Consider the following 20,643-nt stretch of genomic DNA (forward strand, 5'->3'; position numbering starts at 1 on the left):
CCCGGGTTCGGATCCCGGGCGCACACTGACGGACCGCTTCTCCAGCCGTGCTGAGGCCGCGTCCCACATGCAGCAACTAGAAGGATGTGCAGCTATGACATACAACTATCTACTGGGGCTTTGGGGGAAAAAAAGGAGGAGGATTGGCAATAGATGTTAGCTCAGAGCCGGTCTTCCTCAGCAAAAAGAGGAGGATGAGCATGGATGTTAGCTCAGGGCTGATCTTCCTCACAAAAAAAAAAAAAAAGTTAAACATACACTTAGCACATGACCCAGAAATCCAAGTCCTAAACTAAGAAAAACATCTGTCGATACAAAAGTCGTACACAAACGTTTATAAAAGATTCATTCATAATCACCAAAAACTGAAAATAATCAAACATCTATTAATTGGTGAATCAAAAAACAATTTGAGGTACATCCATACAATGAAATACTATTCAGCAATAAAAAAGAACAAGTTACTGACATATGTAAAAACATGGATGAACCTCAGAAGCATTACACAAAGTTAAAGAAGCCAGACTCAAAAGGCTATATCCTGTATGATTCCATTTATATGACATTCCGGAAAAGGCAAAATTATAGGGAGAGAAAACAGATCAGTGGTTGCCAGGGGCTGTGGGGTAAGAGAAGGGGATTGATTACAAAGGGGCACAAAGGAAACTTCTGGAGTGATGGAAATGTTCTGCATCTGGATTGTAGTGGGGTGGTTACATGACTATACATGTTTGCCAAAACTCAGAGCAAAGTTTACTATATATAAATTATACCTCAATAAACCTGACTTTTAAAAAAAAAGTCAAGCCTTGTATTACTAAACACAAAAATAATTAAATTTTCAAAATTAAGGGTCAGCCTGGGTTCCTTAAAAAAAAGAGAGAGTAACCAACACGTATGCCCTAATGCTTCACTGCAACCCCAGGGAGGCAAGGGCAGGGGGAACGTGAAGTGAATCGAGGAAGGAGGGGAGGAGCTACAAGGCTGTGTTACTGATCCTGAACCGGTCATATTCAGGGGAACATGTAGCTAATTGTTCTTCACACCAGACTTCTCCAGAGAGACCATATGGAACCCACTGCATGTCAAATCAATCCATCAGGAGGGGGAACGGCAGCAATTTATCTCCTATCTTCCATTTGTCAGTGCTTGCCCCAAGGAGTGAACTCCCCCACACTCTGGGTTGCTTTACCGAGATCCCTGCAAACAGTTTCTGGGGAAGCCAGAGCTTCAACAGGGCCTTGGAATCAGACTGTGCACCGGAGGTGCAGCAGCTCCCACCTTGATGAGCGAAATGGAGGCCTTGCCTAATATCATCTCTCACCCCGGGGAAAGCAGGAGACAATCAACAGTGTTAGGAGATGGGCCTAGGGACAGGGTTTGGGCTGTATGGCTGTGGGGGTGGGTGACGTTAGCCTTCACTGGAGAAGTGTGACAAGTGCCCAAGGCCTGGGGCAGGTGGGGCTGGCAGATATGGGGTGGCCCATAAACCGGGTCTGGAACAATGGGCTAAAATTAATATGCCATCTAAACTAAAAGAGTAATTTAATTTTTAAGAATATTCCACAGATACATTCAGGAAATTTTGAGTAAACAATTTCTATCCATTAAATCTGTTCATGTGGTGATCTCACCCAACCTTTATGTACTAACCAAGTTCAGATCTGTGAGGTTTAAGTACTGGGTCAGGTCGAGATGCATGTGGGCAGTTCCCTATAGAAAACAGACACTGCACATCTAAGTGATGCCACCTTCTGAACAGATCACAGGGCTCATTCATGATCCACCCGTCATGGCACAGATATAACCCTTCAGAGAACAAATTCCAGTTAAAATTCAAAATCTAAAGACTGTGTCTCTAATCCTGCCCTCTGAAATGTCAATGCAAAAGTATCACAGTTCAGGCAAACTGAAAAAGCTCAACTCTGGCTTTTATAATGGCTATATATTTTGCTTTAAAAAATATACTAAGTGTTTACTAAGTGCTTTTGCATGTATTATCTTACTTAATCCTCATAACCACCCTAACAGGTAGAGTATATTACTGCCCCCATTACAGATGGGGAAACTAAGGCACAAAAATGTATGCCATTTGCCCACAGCCAGTTAAGTGGTAGGGCCAGGATCTGAACCCTGGTGGTCTGACCCTAGAGCCCCAAACTCTCAATCAGTCATTCAACAGATATGTGAGTACCTGCCAGAATCTGGAGACACGGAGGTGCAGACAGCACATGGTCCCTGCTCACATGGAGTTTGTGGTCTAGGCGAATGATGGGCATGGAACAAGTAATTACAAGCAGATGAAGGAGAAGCACAGAGTGCTATGAAAATTCATACCCTGTGCCTACTGCAAAGGCTATGGTACAAAGTACGTGGTCATAGTAATGTTAACTATCAAGGTCAAATCTATAAGTCCACATATGCAGGAGAAAATATAAGCTGGGAAGCATCGGTTTACATGAAAAAATATTACCCAGGCTTTAAAGTTAAGTGAAATTAATGATATATTCATTTAATCATCTTAATTTTAAAAGAACAAAATATATAAATTCTGTACTGCTAGGGAAAATTCAAGATTCCTCATCGTTTTAACTATGAGATAGTTCTTTCACATACATAATTCTCTGGTAGATGGATAAACTTCATTCTCTAGAATAAGGTTTCTAAGAAGCAACTTTCTGGCTTTTTTTGAGGAAAGAGCTTGGCATGGCCATAAGGAGCCCAGATTCTGGCATCAGACCAACCTGGACTGGCTTCCAGGTCTGTCACTTACTACATATCATTGGGCAGCTTTCTTAGCCTCTACGAGTCTTGATTTACTCGTCTGTAAAATGTGATAAAAATGATTCATACCTCAAAGGGTTGTTGTGAAGATTAAATGAGAAAATGCATGTAAAGTGCTTAAAATAGTTCTTGACCCAGAGTAAGCACCTAATGTATGGGAGCTGCCATTATTATTACTATTATTCCTCTAAATAGCGTGCATATTGAAAGAAACAGAAAGAGAAGAAATCGTAAATGGATGGGGTGCGAATGAGATGCTTGAAATTGTTAGGGAGCACGGCTTCAGAGAGCTGCTTGATAACAGAAAGGTCAGCAGAGGGGGAAGAACTAGAAAAATCCTACGAGCAGAGCCCTCATTGGAAAAGAGAAGGGCAAATGGAAGCTGACAGGAGGTCAGTGAGTAGATAGTTAATTCATGTTTAAGAGGAGAGAGAACCTCAATGTGGGTAATTAAAACAATAACCCACCTCTGGCTTGCTTGCATGCCCCAGCAGCACCTAGAACACGTCAGTGGAGTGAAAACACAGTTCACACTAACACGTGTTTCCACCCCTCTACTGCCTGATTGTCCTTACCCTCTATCAACAGGTATACGAGAGCCTCAGGTAAAGCAAACCTCAGTTTACAAGCTACAGGATAAAAGCCACAAGATGGAAGGGGACCTGGAAATTCTCCAAACTGGTGGTTTTCAAGTGTTTAAGCCACAAAACCTTTTCTTAAAAGAAAAGTATGAACAAAAAAGTAAAAACGTGCAGCTACTCAGGCCTCAGCAGAGATGGGGTCCCAGACCCTGGGCAGCTCAAGTCTACTGCCCACCCCCACATCCCAACTGTGGCTCCTGAAGCACAGTCTGGAAGCCACTGATATTGTCCTACACCTCAATTTTAGAGATGTGGAAACTGAAGGTCAGAAAGGTGCGGGAACTTCCACAAAGTTGCACCTAGAAGGGCCAAAGCTGGAAATAGAATCCAACCAGTTTTCTGATGGCCAGTCAGGTTCTCTTTTTACCACTGAATGCTACCTTCTTGACTGACATACCAAAAAGATGAGGAAGAAAGTAAACTGTGTTTGAAAAGAATGTGCCTCGTCATAGGAAAGAACATAAGATGGAAGGCTGGTGAGCAATGAAGTCTGGCACTGACAGCTTGCAGCCCCCTATCTGCATATGAACAAAACATCACCTCCATCAATGGCTGACTAGAGTTACCAAAACAGTTTTCTGAACAATAAAATAAATTAAGCAAAAAAAAAACGTACAGTGAAAGCCTAACACATTCACATTTACAACTATATTGCATATGCATGCACACAATTACACTTCGGAGGAAGTATAAGCCACATTAATGGGACTGTGGGGGAATGAAAAAAGGGAGTGAATAGCCAACAAAATTAACAGCAGTGACTAATGGATGAATTACAGTCTTATGATGCTGGGCATGATTTACTGTTTTGTTCACAGAACCCCAGCTTAGATCATCTGGTTGTACTTTAAAGCGTCTGGATTCTAAAATCAAAGGTCAAGCTAAGTGCTTCCTTCTTAGACTCATATGTTGTAGAGTTCAGAGGTCATATCAACACAGGTAAATTATTTTCGAAAGCACCCTCACTTCCCTCTGTTTGAGACACTAGTTAAGTAGATAGAGCCCTAAAAACCCAGCTCCTTCACGGCCTTTGCAGATTCAGGTTCCCAGGTGGCTCACTAGGCCTGATCTACAGCCATACAACCTAGAAGACAGGAAGAAATCCCGTGACCCCACCGCCCGGGAGACCTCATTAACCATGCTGCATTTTCACCTTTTCATTCCATAATAGGATTTACAGTATCCAGAGAGAAACTATCCCGTTGTTAGACACAGATTATTTCCTCATTTTATCTGCATCACATCCCTTAAGAGCATCTCACCCCTTAAGAGCATCTCACCTCCTCCAGCTTGAAAACTGCTCCAATGTGTGGCTGGATGCGCCGTTGCTGGCAGTACTGAACAGCCGAGGAAAGGATCCCGGAGAAGAGGGGAAAGTTCTGGTCTCGGTATCGGCCCCAGTACACCCCCATGGCAGACACATTCTTCAGGAGCAGAAGGTTGGCAGGCACAGAAGCAATGGTGCCTCCAGCAAAACCCACCACTACAATCCTGCCCTCCCATGCCAAGCTAAGGGGAAAAAGGAGAAGGAAAAGAAATTATAAAAAGCAATGTACATTCACACCCATTAGAATAGCTACTATAGGGGCTGGCCTGGTGGCATAGCGGTTAAGTGCGCACGCTCCGCTGTGGCGGCCCGGGGTTCAAGGGTTCAGATCCTGGGCGTGCACTGATGCACCACTTGTCAAGCCATGCTGTGGCGGCGTCCCATATAAAGTGGAGGAAGATGGGCACAGATGTTAGCCCAGGGCCTATCTTCCTCAGCAAAAAGAGGAGGATTGGCATTGGATGTTAGCTCAGGGCTGATCTCCCTCACCAAACAAACAAAAAAAAAGAATGGTTACTACACAAAAATTTTTTTTCCTTAAAAAAAATACAGAAGATAACAAGTGTTGGCAAGGATGTAGAGAAGTTGGAATCTTCATGTACTGTTGGTGGGATTGTAAAATAGTGCAACTGCTATGGAAAACAGTATGGAGGTTCCTCAAAGAATTAAAATAGAACTACCATATGATCCAGGAATCCCACTTCTGGGTCTACATCCAAAAGAATTGAAAGCAGGGCCTTGAAGAGATATTTGCACACCCATGTTCACAGCAGCACTATCTACAATAGCCAAGAGGTGGAAGCAACCCAAATGTCTATCAACAGTTGGATGGATAAACAAAATGTGTTATATATACATTTATATAGTAGAACATTCTTCAGCCTTAAAAAGGAAAGAAATCCTGTCACATGCTACAACATGGATGAACCTTGAGGACATTATGCTAAGTGAAATAAGCCAGTTACAAAAAGACAAATACCATACGATTTTACTTATATTAGGTACCTAGAGTAGTCAGATTCACAGAAGCAGAAAGTAGAATGATTGTTCAAGGGGCTGGGGAAAAGGGGAACAGAGGAGTTGTTTAATGGGTATAGTTCAGATTTGCAAGATGAAAAAGTTATAGAGATCTGTTTCACAACAATGTAAATACTTAACACTACTGAACTATACAATTAAAAATGGTTAATATAGCAAATTCTATGTTATGCATTTTTTTACCACAATAAAAAATGTAGAACGAGGGGCCGGCCCCACAGCTTAGCAGTTAAGTGCGTGCGCTCCGCTACTGGCAGCCCGGGTTTGGATCCCGGGCGCGCACCGACGCACCGCTTCTCTGGCCATGCTGAGGCCGTGTTCCACATACAGCAACTAGAAGGACGTGCAACTATGACATACAACTATCTACTGGGGCTTTGGGGGAAAAAATAAAGGAGGGGGATTGGCAATAGATGTTAGCTCAGAGCTGGTCTTCCTCAGCAAAAAAAAAACAGGAGGATGATTAGCATGGATGTTAGCTCAGGGCTGATCGTCCTCACACACACACAAAAAAACGTAGAATGAAATAAAAAGCAATGTACATTAATTCATAGAGACAGAAAGTAGAATGGAGGTTACCAGGGTGGGGAGTGGGAGAGGGGGAAAGGGGCAGTTACTGTTTAATGGGCACAGAGTTTTTGTTGGGGATGGTTGCACAACACTGTAAGCGTATTTAATGTCACTGAATTATACACTTACAAATGGTCAAAATGATAAATATTAGATTATGTATATTTTACCACAATTAAAAAACAGAAAAGCAACATGCGTTAAACCCCCAGCTGGGAATTCCTCTTGACCTTACAAACTGGCAGAGGTGAACCATCCTGTACCACTATGGATTCCTCAGTAGGAAAATATAAAAATAAGCCATAAGCAAGACAGTAAGGGGCCAGAAGAACTAGCCAGTTTTATAAGGGGACCCACTTTGGAATCAAGGCTACCTATGTAACTACGGTCACGCGTCACTTAACGAGAGGGACACGTTCTGAGAAATGCATCATTAGCTGATATCGTTGTTGTGCGAGCATCCTAGAGTGTCCTTACACAAACCTCGATGGAAGAGCCTACTATACACCTAGGCTGTATGGCACTAATCTTATGGGACCACCATTATCTACATGGTCCGTCGTTGACCGAAATGTTATGTGGCACACAGCCGTATCAACTACTTTGTGGAAGGAACTGGGTGTAAACAAATGTCATTCTGCATGCTGTTCTTCAAGACAACTCAGTTTGAAAATTGTGAACTTAGGAAGCGGGGAGAAGACAGACACTTTAATGAAGCATCATTTGCTTTACACGAAGACAACTTTAGGACCCCCTTAAGTTACTTGCTTCTTTAGAGAATTTTGAGTAATCTACAAAAATTCACACAAGTTTTCTGCAGGCCATTATGAGAGGCACCATACAGTGCACGTTAAGCAATGAGTTATAAAAATAAATTTTGTAAACATCTTTGATATAAAATACGTGTACATTTGTTTGGTTTTTAATTTTTGCTTTTCTTCTTCAGAAGGGAAATGAGAAGCTGTTGTCAAAACACTCTTATCCAGAAGGCAAGAGAAGGTGAGCATCAGCAGCTCTCTGTGCCGGCTCTCCACTTAGTCAACATACTCCTGCCTTCACTTCTTCTCTCAGCCAGTACCGGGCATAATGCAGTGAGGTGCAGGGGCTAGAGGACCAACCGGGCCCCTTCTGCAGGGACGCTGCTCTCTCTGCTTCTGTTTCTTCTACTTTAAACTGAGATAAACCACAAAACTGTGCTTGCCAGCATGACACAAGAAATGAAACCAATATAATCAGAGCACTCCAGAGTCCCTGGTTGAAAACAAAATGAGAACTGGTGTAGATACAGCAGTCCTACTAAATCTCCAATGATTTTTTTTTTAATAAAACAAATCGAGGAGACACCTACACTGCTGGCTGCTTCAGAAACCAGCAAGATCAAGAGTCTGTACCTTAGTGCACGGTGAACTAGGGAACCGTCACCCCAGTAATTCTCACATCTGAACAATGATCTCCTCAAGAATTACCCACACCACGTACATAAAGTAGTTGAGTGGGGGCCGGCGTAGCTGAATTTAACACATGTATAATTTCTAAAGCATTTGATGTTGCCAACTAGAGAGTCTGCAGTCATTTTTTGGATCTTTTCCAGTTGGATATTTTGTTTTTGATATATTTAAGCATTTCCTGATTTTCCCTCTGCTTCTATTCCTTTTCACCCACCCACTCAGCTGTTCTCGTTGACGCTGATGCCTACAGGAAAAGAGAGCAGCAAAGACGAAAGAGAAGCAAGGCCAGAAGGAAGACAGAGGTCTGGAAAGTTTTCAGCAGAACCTCAGGTCCAGCCCACTCCGGAAAGACCACTTCACGCACCTGCGGAGAGCCTCCAGGAAGACATCTCCTCCCACGGCGTCGACGACCACGTTCACCCCGCCACTGCCCACCAGCTTCTCCACTGCCTCCTTCAGGCTGCCCTGACTGTAGTTCACGCTGGACTGTGCGCCCCTCTGCATTGCCAGCTTGCACTTCTCGTCACTGCCGGCTGCAGCTATTACCTGCATAAAGAACACAGAGCTTCTGATGGTCCAGAATATGTATCAAGAGGGGCTCACCTCACCCACTGAGCCTCCAACCAAAGGGTACTAACCAAGGAAACCAATGTGACCTTGATTTCCTAGCATCAACCTCAATCCAACACCTCAGGCCCAACACACTCTGTCCAGCACACTGGCCCCTCCATGCCCCACTGGCCAGGGGACCTACATTTCCAGGAATCCTGGAACCCCAATGGGTCTAGCTAGGAGACGGTTCAGGAGACACTCAGAAAGTCTTCTCCAAATGCAAATTAAGGCCACCATTTATTGAGCACCTACTATGAGTCCGTAGTAAAGATGTACGCTAAATACCAAGCTTAGCGTCAAGAAAGCAAGATACAGCAATGTGATGGGGAAGTACAAGGGATTCCAGAAGTGCAAATGAGAGGTATCCCACCTAGATCTGGAAGACCAGGAAAGGCTTTCCAGTGGGTAAAATATGATTCATGGAAAGATCTTGAAGTTGTATAGAACTGAGTTCAAATCCTGGCTGCTACTAACTAGCTCTGTTACCTCTAGCAAATTATTTAGTAAGATCTAACACTTACACAGTGCTTACTATGCGCCAGGCACTATTCTAAATGCTTTACATACATTAATAACTCATTTAATCTCAACAGCCCAATGATATACACACTATTATTATCCCCATTTTAGAAATGAAGAAACCGAGGCAAAAGAAGTTAAGTAACTTGCCAAAGGTCACACAGCTAATGGAAAGCAGAACTGGGATCCAAATCCAGATAAACTGTGTCCAGAGTTCATGCTTTTAACCTCTATACTGCCTGCCAACTTCTCTAAGTTTCAGTTACCTCATCCATAAAATGCAATTTATTTTAAAAATTAAATGGAACACTATACATAAAGCACTTGGAAAACAAAGCGTTGGATAAATTGCATCTATTGTTTCACATATGCAATCATTTATTCTATTTAAACCTCATAAGAACATTACGGGGGGGCCGGCCCCGTGGCTTAGCGGTTAAGTGCGTGCTCTCCGCTACTGGCGGCCCGGGGTTCAGATCCTGGGCGTGCACCGATGCACCGCTTCTCCGGCCGGCCGTGCTGAGGCCGCGTCCCACATACAGCAACTAGAAGGATGTGCAACTACGACATACAACTATCTACTGGGGCTTTGGGGAAAAAAAAGGAGGAGGATTGGCAATAGATGTTAGCTCAGAGCCGGTCTTCCTCAGCAAAAAGAGGAGGATTAGCGTGGATGTTAGGTCAGGGCTGATCTTCCTCACAAAATATAAAAAATAAAAAATAAAAAAAAGAACATTACGGGGGAGGTATAATTACTCCCATTCTATAGATGGAGACATAGACCCAGAGCGGTTAAGCAACTAACCATCCAAGCAGTAGAGGGTAGAACAACTATTCAAACCCAGTGCTGCCTAATACCAAAGCCCATGCGTTTCCACTACATCACCCCAGAAGAAAAGCATGCTTAAGGCCTGGCAAAGACGGCATAGATGGTTGTGGGCCATACCGTGAGGAGGTCTGGGGTTTGGAAATCTCCAGAAAAGCTTCAAATACTCAAGCATTGCCTAGAAGTGCCTTATCACTGGGCAGCACCCACCAGCCCAAGCACTTTGGCCCCAAGGTGACATTCAGAACTTGCTTTCAAACACCCAAGAACAACAGTGCCCTTGAGATTCCAAACTCACTCAAAACTATTTGAAACCGAAGCTACCTTCAAATCCTCCCCAGTGGAACCCTCAACTAGCTACAGTTCACCGAGGGCTATCAGCACACAGTGCCGCAGAGGGCGGACACCAGACTAGGGTCAGGCACCTAACTCGAGTCCCAGGATTCTCACTAGGTCTGCCGGGAATCGTTGTCTCTCTTGGTGCCTCACTTTCTTTATCTGTGAAACAGGGATAATAAACACTTACATTTCTCATCCCCCAGGGGTTTTAAGAGGATCAAGGATGAGATAATTGCTGTGGAGGCACTTTGAAAGCAAGAGGAAATGCTGTGAATGGAAGGTGTTATCAAAATGACCTGTTCCAAGTAGGTGGCACGATGATATTATTTTCATCTTTTTTGTTTGCTTTTGCTTAAAACTGTTATTGCTGCTAAGGAAAATACAGCTTGGATTCATTTTAATATCTGTATTCAAGTGAATTTTTCTCTTTAGTTAACTTTCTATAACTTGTTAGAACAAATGTACAATTTTATCTTCCTACAAATGTTAAATAGCTAATGGTTCTAGACAATGGAACTAATTTTGGTCTCCCCGCTATGAGATGTGCTAAAAGCCCTTGCTTTTGACATGAAATATGTTAATATTCCATGAGGAATCTCCTGGTATCTACGATTGCTTTCAGAACTCATATGTGCTTCCCAAAAGGAACTTAACTTGAGAAAGGAGAGAGGCCACCTGAAGAAATTCCAGACCAATCCAATTATCTCCAAACCTGGATATCTTGGTGCCTCTGGATATCCCAACTGCACGCTGCACAGGAACCTCACACTCGACATGTTCAAAACTGAACTCACCATTTCCTCCTATGTTCTCAATCTCAATAAATGGCAAATCCACCAGTTAACCTAGTTCGCTCCTTCCCACTCAATGTCTAATAATAACAGGATCCCTTTTTAAGAGATTCTTACTGACATGCCATTCCCTCTAATAGGAGCATTGCACGTGTATTTTCAATATTCCCACAACAACTCTATGAGGAAAGCATTATTTTACCAATGAGGAAACTGAAGCAATTAAGCTAGAGGCAGAGCTGGAAGGCGAACCTAGTTCAGGCTAACTTCAAAGTACTTATTCCTTCAGGTATATTAGGATGCTCTCCAATTAGCAAATTCTCTGTTTTCTTCCACTTTAGTATCTCTCAATTCATCAACTTCACTGCCTTGTTCAAGTACAATCACCTCTGGATGAAGTGCTCTGAGAGTCTGCCCTACCGCCTCCAGACTACCCCTGACCTTGCCCCTATCCTTCATCCCCACTGCTACCAGAGTGAACTCTGCAGAACGCAAAGATGATCATACCACCATCCTACTTAAAATCCTCAATAGCGCCTGATAGCTTCCAGTTAATGTCCAAATTCTTCAGTGCCTCATGATCTTTATCTCAGAGAGATAAGGGTCTTTCTTTCATTTGTTTATTCATTCACTCAAGAAATAGTCATGGAGTCCCTACTGTGGTCTAGGCACCATGCTAGGTGCTGGGACTACAAAAATGAACCAAACAGACACTGTCCCTGCCTTCATGGGGATTACAGTCCAGCAGGAGGGAGACATTAACAGCAATTAATCCAATAATGACACAAGTAAAGGATTCACCACACCCTGAGGTGTGTACTACGAAAGAGAAATCTAGGATGCTACGAGACCATATACAAATAGTGAGGGGAGGGGATTAACAGCTCCTGAGGGACAAAGAATACTTCCCCGGAAAAGTGACATCTGAGTTTAAATTTGAAGTGTGGGACATTATAGGTAGAGGGAATAGAATCTGCAGAGGCTGTGAAGCGAGTCAGACCTTGCAGGTTCTAGCAACTGGAAGGACGAGTGATTTAATCCTGGGTCCCCTCACAAGCCTGCAAGCAAGTCGACGGCGAGACCCTAACTCTAGGTTACTCGATATCCCCAGTGCCTTGCACGTGATTTTTAATAAATGAATGAATGTATCCCATGTTTGAAAACTGGAGGTATGACTTTCTTAAATGGAGACTCTAACAAGCAAATACCTTGGCCTGAAGCACGTTTGTTGCCACATCTATCACGGCAAGGCCTGTGGCTCCAGCTGCTGCTGTCACTAAAACCGTCTCCCTGTACCAGAGAAAGAAAAACGTCACTCCAGAAACCAAAAATCATCCAGCAATACGATTTTGAGAACATTCTGAAACTAGGACATTTTAAAGCAAGAAGAGAAATTAGAGGCCATTTCATTCAACGCTTCATGGACACCTGCTCTCCAGCCTTTAGGGCTGGGTTAGGTAGGTGATTGCTGGACCAGTGCTAATTTGGTCTAGTTTTGAAGATGTCCCAGGAAAAAGATGCCTTAATCTCTCTAGGTAGCCTCTTCCTTATGCCAGTGGCAACCTTCTTTTGAGCCACCACTCTGATTTCTGCTTCAGAAATTTTGTCCTAAAATCATTCTCATACTAAAGACTGCCGAATTTTAGAAGGTGGTGATCAAGTAATGGCCACTACTCAACTAAACCCACCTCTCGAGAGCAATTCTGAGGCTCTCTGAAGAGAGCAGGAAGCATATGCTCCAGGTAAAGTGAGAAGCTTTAGCACCTCTGAGTCTGAAATACCCCAGCTAGGCACACCCAACCAAGCCTCACAAAGGCAAATACCATTGGGCTCCTTTAAAACCAAAGTGAAGCGAGTTTACATAAACCAACTCTCTAAACTTTAAGGTTTTCTAAGAGGTGACTTCCAGAGCGGTCAGGTTTGAGAGAGAGATTTCTCCAAATTCATATTGGCCAAGTTCACAGTCTACCATTCCCTCACAGACAAAAGGACATCCCCAGTGTCACCATACCCCAATCTCAGGTCACTACCTTCTTTTGGCCTTTCCTCATACAGACTGAACATGAGCAAAAGGTCAGGGAAGGAAAGGGAGGGGCAAGGCCTTGGTGGGCACTTCTGACATCAGAGAAGGGGACCACCCAGCCCTCTGTTGTCTACATAGTCCTCACCCAGGCTGAGTACAGGCCCGATGCTCCAGGGCTAAAATAGCAGTGCCATAAGATATGGGCAAGGTAGCAGCTTCTCGGAGAGGGACACTTTCTGGAATCTGCCACAGTCTCTACAAAAAGAGATAAGAGTGACAGGAATTAAGTACATGTACCTGTTCATAAAGGCTGCTGTACATATTATGATTTGATTGATTTGCAAAAGGAAACACATGTCAGGAACAAAGCCCAGTGGAAGTCAAGACCAAGCAAGCTGTGGCAGAATTCAAGACTAGGGTGCATCAGTCTTCAAAAATCCTAAGGCTGGGGGCTGGTCTGGTGCCGTACTGGTTAAGTTCAGACACTCCACTTTGGTGCCCCGGGGTTCACAGGTTTGGATCCTGGGCACGGACCTACACACCACTTATCAAGTCATGCTGTGGCAGCGTCCCATATAAAGTAGAGGAAGATGGGCACAGATGTTAGCCCAGGGCCAGTCTTCCTCAGCAAAAAGAGGAGGATTGGCAACAGATGTTAGCTCCAGGCTAATATTCCACACATAAAAAAAAAAAAAATCCTAAGGCTGGCCTCTGGCTCAGGAAGGAACCAACTTACAGAGAATAGAACACAGACGACCACTATACTGTAATGGGAGAATTGGATTTGATGTAAATTACATCTCAATAAAGTTGTGGGGAAAAAAAAAATGTGTACTGTTCACCACTAGGGGGCACCATTCACACCCTGCACAACCTTACGCGGCCAGCCTGGCTGACTCCATCCCTAGGGCTCTCTCTCAGAAGCTTCATGTAGAGAAGAAACCCATTACATCTAGCTCAATGCCCCAAACCAGTTTTTCTACCAAAACTACCTAACTATGGTCCAAGTGGACAGCCAACCAGTTGCTCCATGGCTCAGAAAACAAAATGCCCTTCTTCATTAAACCACTCCACACAAAGCTCTGTGCAATGGTTGTCAAACCAGTACAGAAAAGAGGTTTAGCATTTGAAAGAAAGAAGTGCTTGGCTGGGAAACAAGATATGACCAAACGAATACAAAGAAAAAGGGAGAGAGAAGAATGAGGAATTAGAGATAGGGGGAAATTAAAGAAAAGGAAGGAGAAAAAATCTCCAAGTGTTAATATTGAGAGGTAGGGATACCTTCTGGTCAATGACACATTCTTCAGCCATCCCGTTAAAGGTACTAACGCCAATAACTCGATCTCCCTGAAGGGAAAATACCATTAAGGGTATGTTCAAACGCATGGCCTTGCCATTTACCTCTTCCCAAATTAATCAAAAAAATGAAGAAAATCTTTCTTTCTGACCCCATAAGACACAGGTTTGCCTTAATTATCTATTCAGAGTTAATGTTTAGTAAATAATTCAGCCTTTTCTCAACTCCCCCATTAGGTTGCCAAGCCAATCTGAGCACATTGTGGACAACGAATGATAGGATAGAGTAAAGAAAAGGTTGAGATGAATTGGAATGCCAATGTTAATTTCTTTCATAAGAGGCTGAAACTTGAGAATTTTCTATCCTAGTAACTAAAGACCAAGGTGCTGCCTTTTATTAGTAATAAAAAGTTTAATGAAGCCAAATTTCCACTGGCTTCCTTCTCCCAATTCAGAATAAGTTTCTTCCCCTCCATCTCGGTTTCCCTTTGCTATCTGCTGACAAAGGCCAGGAGAAGCAAGATCCTTAGGCTAAAAATGAGGTTAGCACATTTCTCACAGCTACGCACACATCGATTCCCTAGATTTCAACTAATTTTTCAACTAATTTACCTCTTTCACTGTGCTGACATCTCTGCCTGTCTCCAACACTGTCCCAGAAAACTCGAATCCTAAAACAAATTGTGTCAAGATTAGGTTATCTGTAAAGCCCAGCACCATGGAGACGAGAAAGCCCTGATCAACAGGCCATCCTACCAGCTTTCTGGCGCTGAGAGGGTTTAAGTGGTCCCCCATCCAGGGAAGAGGGGTAAGAGTGTTGCACCCAAAGCACAGGAAAGTGAATTTAAGATTTCATGATCACAACCTGAAAAGCTATAGCAGTCCCATTCTTACCATGACACAAATGAAAATTTCAAGAATGGGGAAAAGCTCAGAGAATCTCAGGCACACAAGTACTTCTGACCCTGATCACTCGGGCTCCTACAGCACCCCAATTACAAAGTTCATCATATCGTATTTATCTGTTTCCATGACTCCTCTTCTGGACTATGAGGCCCTCAAGGACGTGAACTATATTTATTCATACAGTACTTAGCTCAATCGGATGAACCGGTGTTGTCTGCCCTTTCCTCTTCCACCTCCAAAATTTCTAATTTAATGATCATGCATTTACCACTTGAGCTGCCAGAGGAATAACTCAATTGCGTATGACATCTTGCCTCCAGTTCAGCATTTAAGCAAACACAAACAGAGGGAAATGATTCCAACTGTTGAGTTGGAGTTTTTTTTGTTTTGTTTTGTTTTGTTTTTTTTTTTTTTTTTGATTCTAAAGGTCTTTACTACAAGACAAAAGCAAAGGCTCAAGGCAAGGGTTTGAGGCCACCTTTCGATTCGGACAGGCCGCTGCATTCAGACCACATCCACGCCAATTAAAGCTGCACCAGGTTGTAAAGGAGGAGGGAGCCAGCACGTAAGGTTGGTCAACAAATGCTTCCAGGCAAACCAGCAAGCCGTGGATGGGTGCAGCGGCACGGGCCGGAGTCCCCACGTGGAAATGCTTCCAGGCGCGTGGAAGCCCAGGTGCATTCAGGGCAAGGCTCTGAGAAAGCCGGTGTCTGCATGGAGCTGCGGTAACCAAGGTGGGCGTTAGCTGCTTCATGAGAATCTAACAGGGTTCCTTTTTTTAAAGTGCATTCTCTAAAAGCAAACTAAGCAATTCCCTTTTTAAATACAAATATAGCAACACAAACTTAGAATACATATAGTTGTCAAAATTATGTGCAAAGAACTATCAAGGTGACTTTCTCAAATTAATGAATTGTCTTAAAATGATTTTCTGCAAACCTTTCTGGGCCTGGGAAAGATGCCATAAGTATTAATAGAATATAGATTAATTTAAGAAAAAGTGTGACTTTAGGTCCAAGGCCAAAACACAGCAACTATTTTGCAATCACTGTATCCTTAACGGCATATATCTGTATGAAATATACATGTACTGTATACATGCTAAGCTGTACTTATATCTCTTTAAATAAATTTCAACAACAAAAATCAGTCCTTTGTCCACATATTTAGGATCTAAATGTAATCAGATTGGGCATAATGAAAATCAGACAGTGGGCTGCTAAGAAATGTATAAACTCTTTTTCTTCTTTCTGATCCTTTGATATTAGATTTTTTTGGGAATGTGATTGGGAGGACTGAGAGTTTTAGCTGCAAACAGATGTTTATAATCCTCCAGTGAAAAAACAAACTCGAGGCACTGTCAAGGAATGAAAGTGAATGACTAGGGCCAATGATGATTCTGATCAGAATTCTGGTGAACCTAATGATAGATGAAAATTCATTTGTTTATTTCTTCATTTTTAAAGTATTCATTGAGCATCTCCTATGAGCCAGGTACAACGCTAAGATAGGGGTATAATTGGGGGCAAGACAGTCATAGAAACTTCCAGGGCTCACAATCTAGTGCTTCTAAGTAGCAGTGAGGCTGACATATCTGAGACCTCACTGACAGCAGGCAAGCATCGCCAGGGTACTGCCTGAGATGAAGCACACGGTTCTGAAAACTCGCTATCTTCTTTTCCTGAAACAGTCACTTGGGCCCCTCAGACTCACCAGGTGTGAAGGGAAGATGGGGCTTTTCCTGATACTGACCACAGCAGGCCAAAATATCAGCAAAATTAACTCCACAGAAATGGACATCGACTCTGACCTGCAAAGGAAATAGAGGAACAGAGCAGAGCGATACACATCCGTGGAGACCAAGTTCATTCAATTATAACAAAATATTTACTGAATGACTACTATACACCAAGTACTGAACTAAGGGCCCACGTACAATCATGAGGCAAAATGGACAAGGTTCCTGCCTTCATGAACCTAAAAGTACGGTAGAAAAGACAGACATTAACCAAATAATTATAATGAGTTACATGTTAAATTACAACTCATACATAAAATGTCAAAGATAGAAATATATAGTGCTCTGAAAGCCGATAATGGGGGGATTTGACCTTTTGGTGAAGTCAGGGAAACATCCCTAAGAAAGTAACACTTGAACTGAGAACAGCTAAGAGTTAACTATTCAAAATAGGAGGAGGAAAGCCTGGCACAGCCAAAAGCAACGGCATACACAAAGCCCCTGTGGCGGGGGGGGGGGGGGGGACCTAGAAAAACCAGTGAGCCTAGAGCACAAAGAGGAGAAAGAGAACGGGGAACACACCATCCAAGAGTTTGTAGGCTTTACTGAAGATCTTAGTCTTCATAGAAGAAACAATAGGAAGCCATGAAAGGATTTTAAGCAGAAGGGTAACATGATCAGCTGTTCTGGGAATCAGGAATCATCCTGGAAGCGAGTCGCAGATCCCCAGCTTCTGTGTTTCACGACAGTGCTAGAGCTGAGGCAGGCCTGCAGCAGTGTAGCCAGCAATTTCTCTAGACTTTATAAGCCAGTGGTTCTCAAAGTGTGGTCCCCAGACCACCAGCTTCAACATCCCCTGGGAACTTGTTAGAAATTCAAATTCTTAGGCCCCACCTCAACCTACTGAATCAGAAACACTGCGGACAAAGCCCAGCAATCTGCTTTAATAAGCCCTGGGGGGATTCTGATGCAGGCTGAAGTTAGAGAACTACCAACCCATCTCAACAGGGCTTGGGATCACAGGAGGAAATGAAGGCTGAGAGAATCAATGACATTCGTTTGTCTGTTTACGTTTCCAATTTAATACAGAGGTGGCCATATTGGTAAGAAGACATTTTTATAGACAAAATGCATTCATTCAACAATATTTTAAGCATCTGCCATGTGCCAGGCACCATTCCAGACTATGAGGATTTAACGGTGAGTAAACTCACATAGACCCAGCTCTCACGAGCTAATTCCTTACAAGGCAGTGTCTGGGCACATAACAGAACAAAGGAGTCCAGCCTTCAGCCTGCGCATATTGTGTGCATGACACATTAGTTGTTGACGTGTACAGCACACATACATCCCCAAGCCACTCCACCTTCATTGAAGGATGATTCAAGGATGAAGATCTTGCAGCATGTGAATCCCAGGAAGCTGACCGGCAGCCATCATGTGCTCACCCAATAATCCATTTACCCTGTGTTAATGACACTTCGGGGCTGCAGCCACATTGTTCGCTGTCACCAGTACTCCCTGACATTGAGGCTCACTGCCTGCTTCACCTTCTCAGAGGGTCTCAATCTCCACACCAGATGACATTGTGTCACCAGGGTGGTCAACAGGCAAGGCCAAAGTGACTTCTACATTTCAGAGGAAATGTCCACAACCCTAAACTAACCCCACCCCAAACGCTGCAGTACCCTAGAGGAGAGCACAAGTCACATGTTCACACGGAAATGCAGGGTATCACCGGGCTGGTGTGGGGAAGTTGGAAGGGCAGATAATTAGATGCTGGCACGGAAGAGGAAGCAAAAGATGGGGTCCATTTATCCGTGTGAAACCAATACCTTGCAGGTGGTTATGCAAAGTCGTGTGTAAATCAAAATTCTCTGTTTCTAAGGCAACAGCTCTGGGGGCATGAGAAAGAAGCCTACATTTGTGTTTGGGGGAACAATCTTTCTCTAGCACTTTGGCCTTTATGTGAACCCTGAAAGTGCCCTTCTAGCCCAGGACGAAGTCGGGCTCCGGTCTCCCGGTCGCCCCCTAGCTGAGCGCTTGGGAACTCGATTCAGGACGGAAGCCTGCTGTGTGTGTGCGGTGGCCGAGGGGAGAGTGAACGGGGTGTCAAGGGGTCCCGGGGATAGGCCAGTCACCCTACCTCGTGAGGCTGGACAGGGCGGGGGGCGACCTCCTCAATGGCCAGGGGCTGCTTCAACTCGGCGCAAAGCGCGGCGCGGTAGTGGCGGCCGCAGCCCAGCCCGGCCCTCCTGCAACACGGAACAAGGGCCGGTTACTCGGGGCGACCCTGGGGGCCGCCTTTTGGAGCCCAGGGAAGAGTCAGGGTCGCACCTGCGGAGCCACGCGCGAGAGAAGCACCGTGCCCACACCACCGCCGCCATGGCCCGCGCTCGGAGTCGCGGGAGGGTAGTGGTCCGAGCGTGGCAGGAAGGGCGGGACAGCCCCGCCCCGCCCCGGCCCTGCCCCGAAGAGCGGAAGAGCGGCCGCCCGGCGGCCTGGGGACGCGACCCGACCCGGCGGCCGGCGCCCGGAACCGCGCCGCGGGCCAGCTCCCCGGCAGGGCGCCGTGCTTCTCCCGGGAGCCTGAGCGGGGTGCGCGGACCCTGGGGCGCCCGAGCCCCTTCTTCCCCAGTCCTCCCTGGAGGTGGAGCCCGCGGGGGGAGGGGGGCGAGTAAAAGGAAATGGATTACCCGGATTGACCTTTGTTGGGATTTCTTTTTCTTTTTCTTTTCCTTTTTTTTTTTTTTTTGGTGAGGAAGATTGGCCCTGAGCTAACATCTGTGCCAGTCTTCCTCTATCTTGTATGTGGGACGCCTCTTTGGGAGACTTTTAAAACCACACTTGGCCACATGTAAATAGCCGTTCTTGGGTGCTCTGCACGTGCTCAATCCTAAACACATAAGTAAAGGTTTTAATGTCTGCATTCAACACCTCACTAGAGTTCAATTCTTGTTACTAATTTTTTTCACACTTACAGGACCATTTACACTAAAACTACACGGTTACTAGTAATCCAAGGGTGAATGACCCTACACAAATCCAAAGAATACTTGCAATTAAAGTCAGGCCAAACCCTTATAGTTTTCATGTTCCCAGTGCCTATATTATGCCTAGCACGTAGTAGATGCTCAATAATTGATTCAATGACCACATAATTCCTAGGTGAACAGGTATACTCTGGGAAAACTGAAAACATAACAGTATACTCTATGAAATATTATAAAACTGGGTAGATCTCTATTGCAATAGTAACCAAATATTTATATACTAGCAATATAAGAGAAGCCCATGTTATCCTGGGAAGAATGTTTCATTTGACAGGCAGCTTTTAAAGACAGCATGATGTCAAAGAGTACAGCCTCTCAGGTTCAAGCCCAGCTTTACCACCTATTTGTGTGGCTTTGGCATTGACACCTGATGGCTGTGGTGTCAGTTGCCTCCTCCATAAAGTGAAAGTGTTGGGCAGGATAATCCTCAAGTTTCTAAACTCTGTTTCTATTTTTTGACAGAAATGATATTCCAAGATAGGAAATGATCTGGAAGGAATGATCAGGAATGGAATAAAGGAAAAATAGAGAGCGAAAATGAAGTAGGAAGGAATTTCTGAGATTATGACCTAAAGGCTTTGGTGGGAAAGGAATCCAAGAACCAAGTCCTCACCACAGGTATATAGTAGAGGTCCCTGATATCTTAAGAGCGCTCATGGGGAATTTGAAGTCATTTTAGCCCCGTCACCCTCAGGAGGAAACTCAGGCCTAAGAGGAACAAGGACTAGAAGG

General features: G+C 44.2%; 1 protein-coding gene across 1 annotated transcript in view; it reads right to left on the reverse strand.

The window, feature by feature from the left end:
* Positions 1-19,303, reverse strand: part of LOC101393879 (protein Cryzl2-like) — a 36,290-nt gene extending 16,987 nt beyond the window's left edge. The window contains exons 1-9 of the mRNA XM_004425173.3: positions 19,196-19,303; positions 19,005-19,113; positions 16,834-16,930; positions 14,827-14,885; positions 14,200-14,265; positions 13,064-13,173; positions 12,104-12,185; positions 8,173-8,354; positions 4,706-4,934 (exon numbers count right to left, since the gene is read on the reverse strand). Of these exons, the coding sequence (XP_004425230.1) occupies positions 4,706-4,934; positions 8,173-8,354; positions 12,104-12,185; positions 13,064-13,173; positions 14,200-14,265; positions 14,827-14,885; positions 16,834-16,930; positions 19,005-19,113; positions 19,196-19,245 (984 nt within the window). The 5' untranslated portion in view covers positions 19,246-19,303. The remainder of the gene's footprint in view (positions 1-4,705; positions 4,935-8,172; positions 8,355-12,103; positions 12,186-13,063; positions 13,174-14,199; positions 14,266-14,826; positions 14,886-16,833; positions 16,931-19,004; positions 19,114-19,195) is intronic.
* Positions 19,304-20,643: the final 1,340 nt, after the last annotated feature.

The sequence above is a fragment of the Ceratotherium simum genome, chromosome 2 (assembly GCF_057802395.1).
Source record: "Ceratotherium simum simum isolate JZ-2026a chromosome 2, ASM5780239v1, whole genome shotgun sequence".
In the NCBI taxonomy this organism is placed as follows: Eukaryota; Metazoa; Chordata; class Mammalia; order Perissodactyla; family Rhinocerotidae; genus Ceratotherium; species Ceratotherium simum.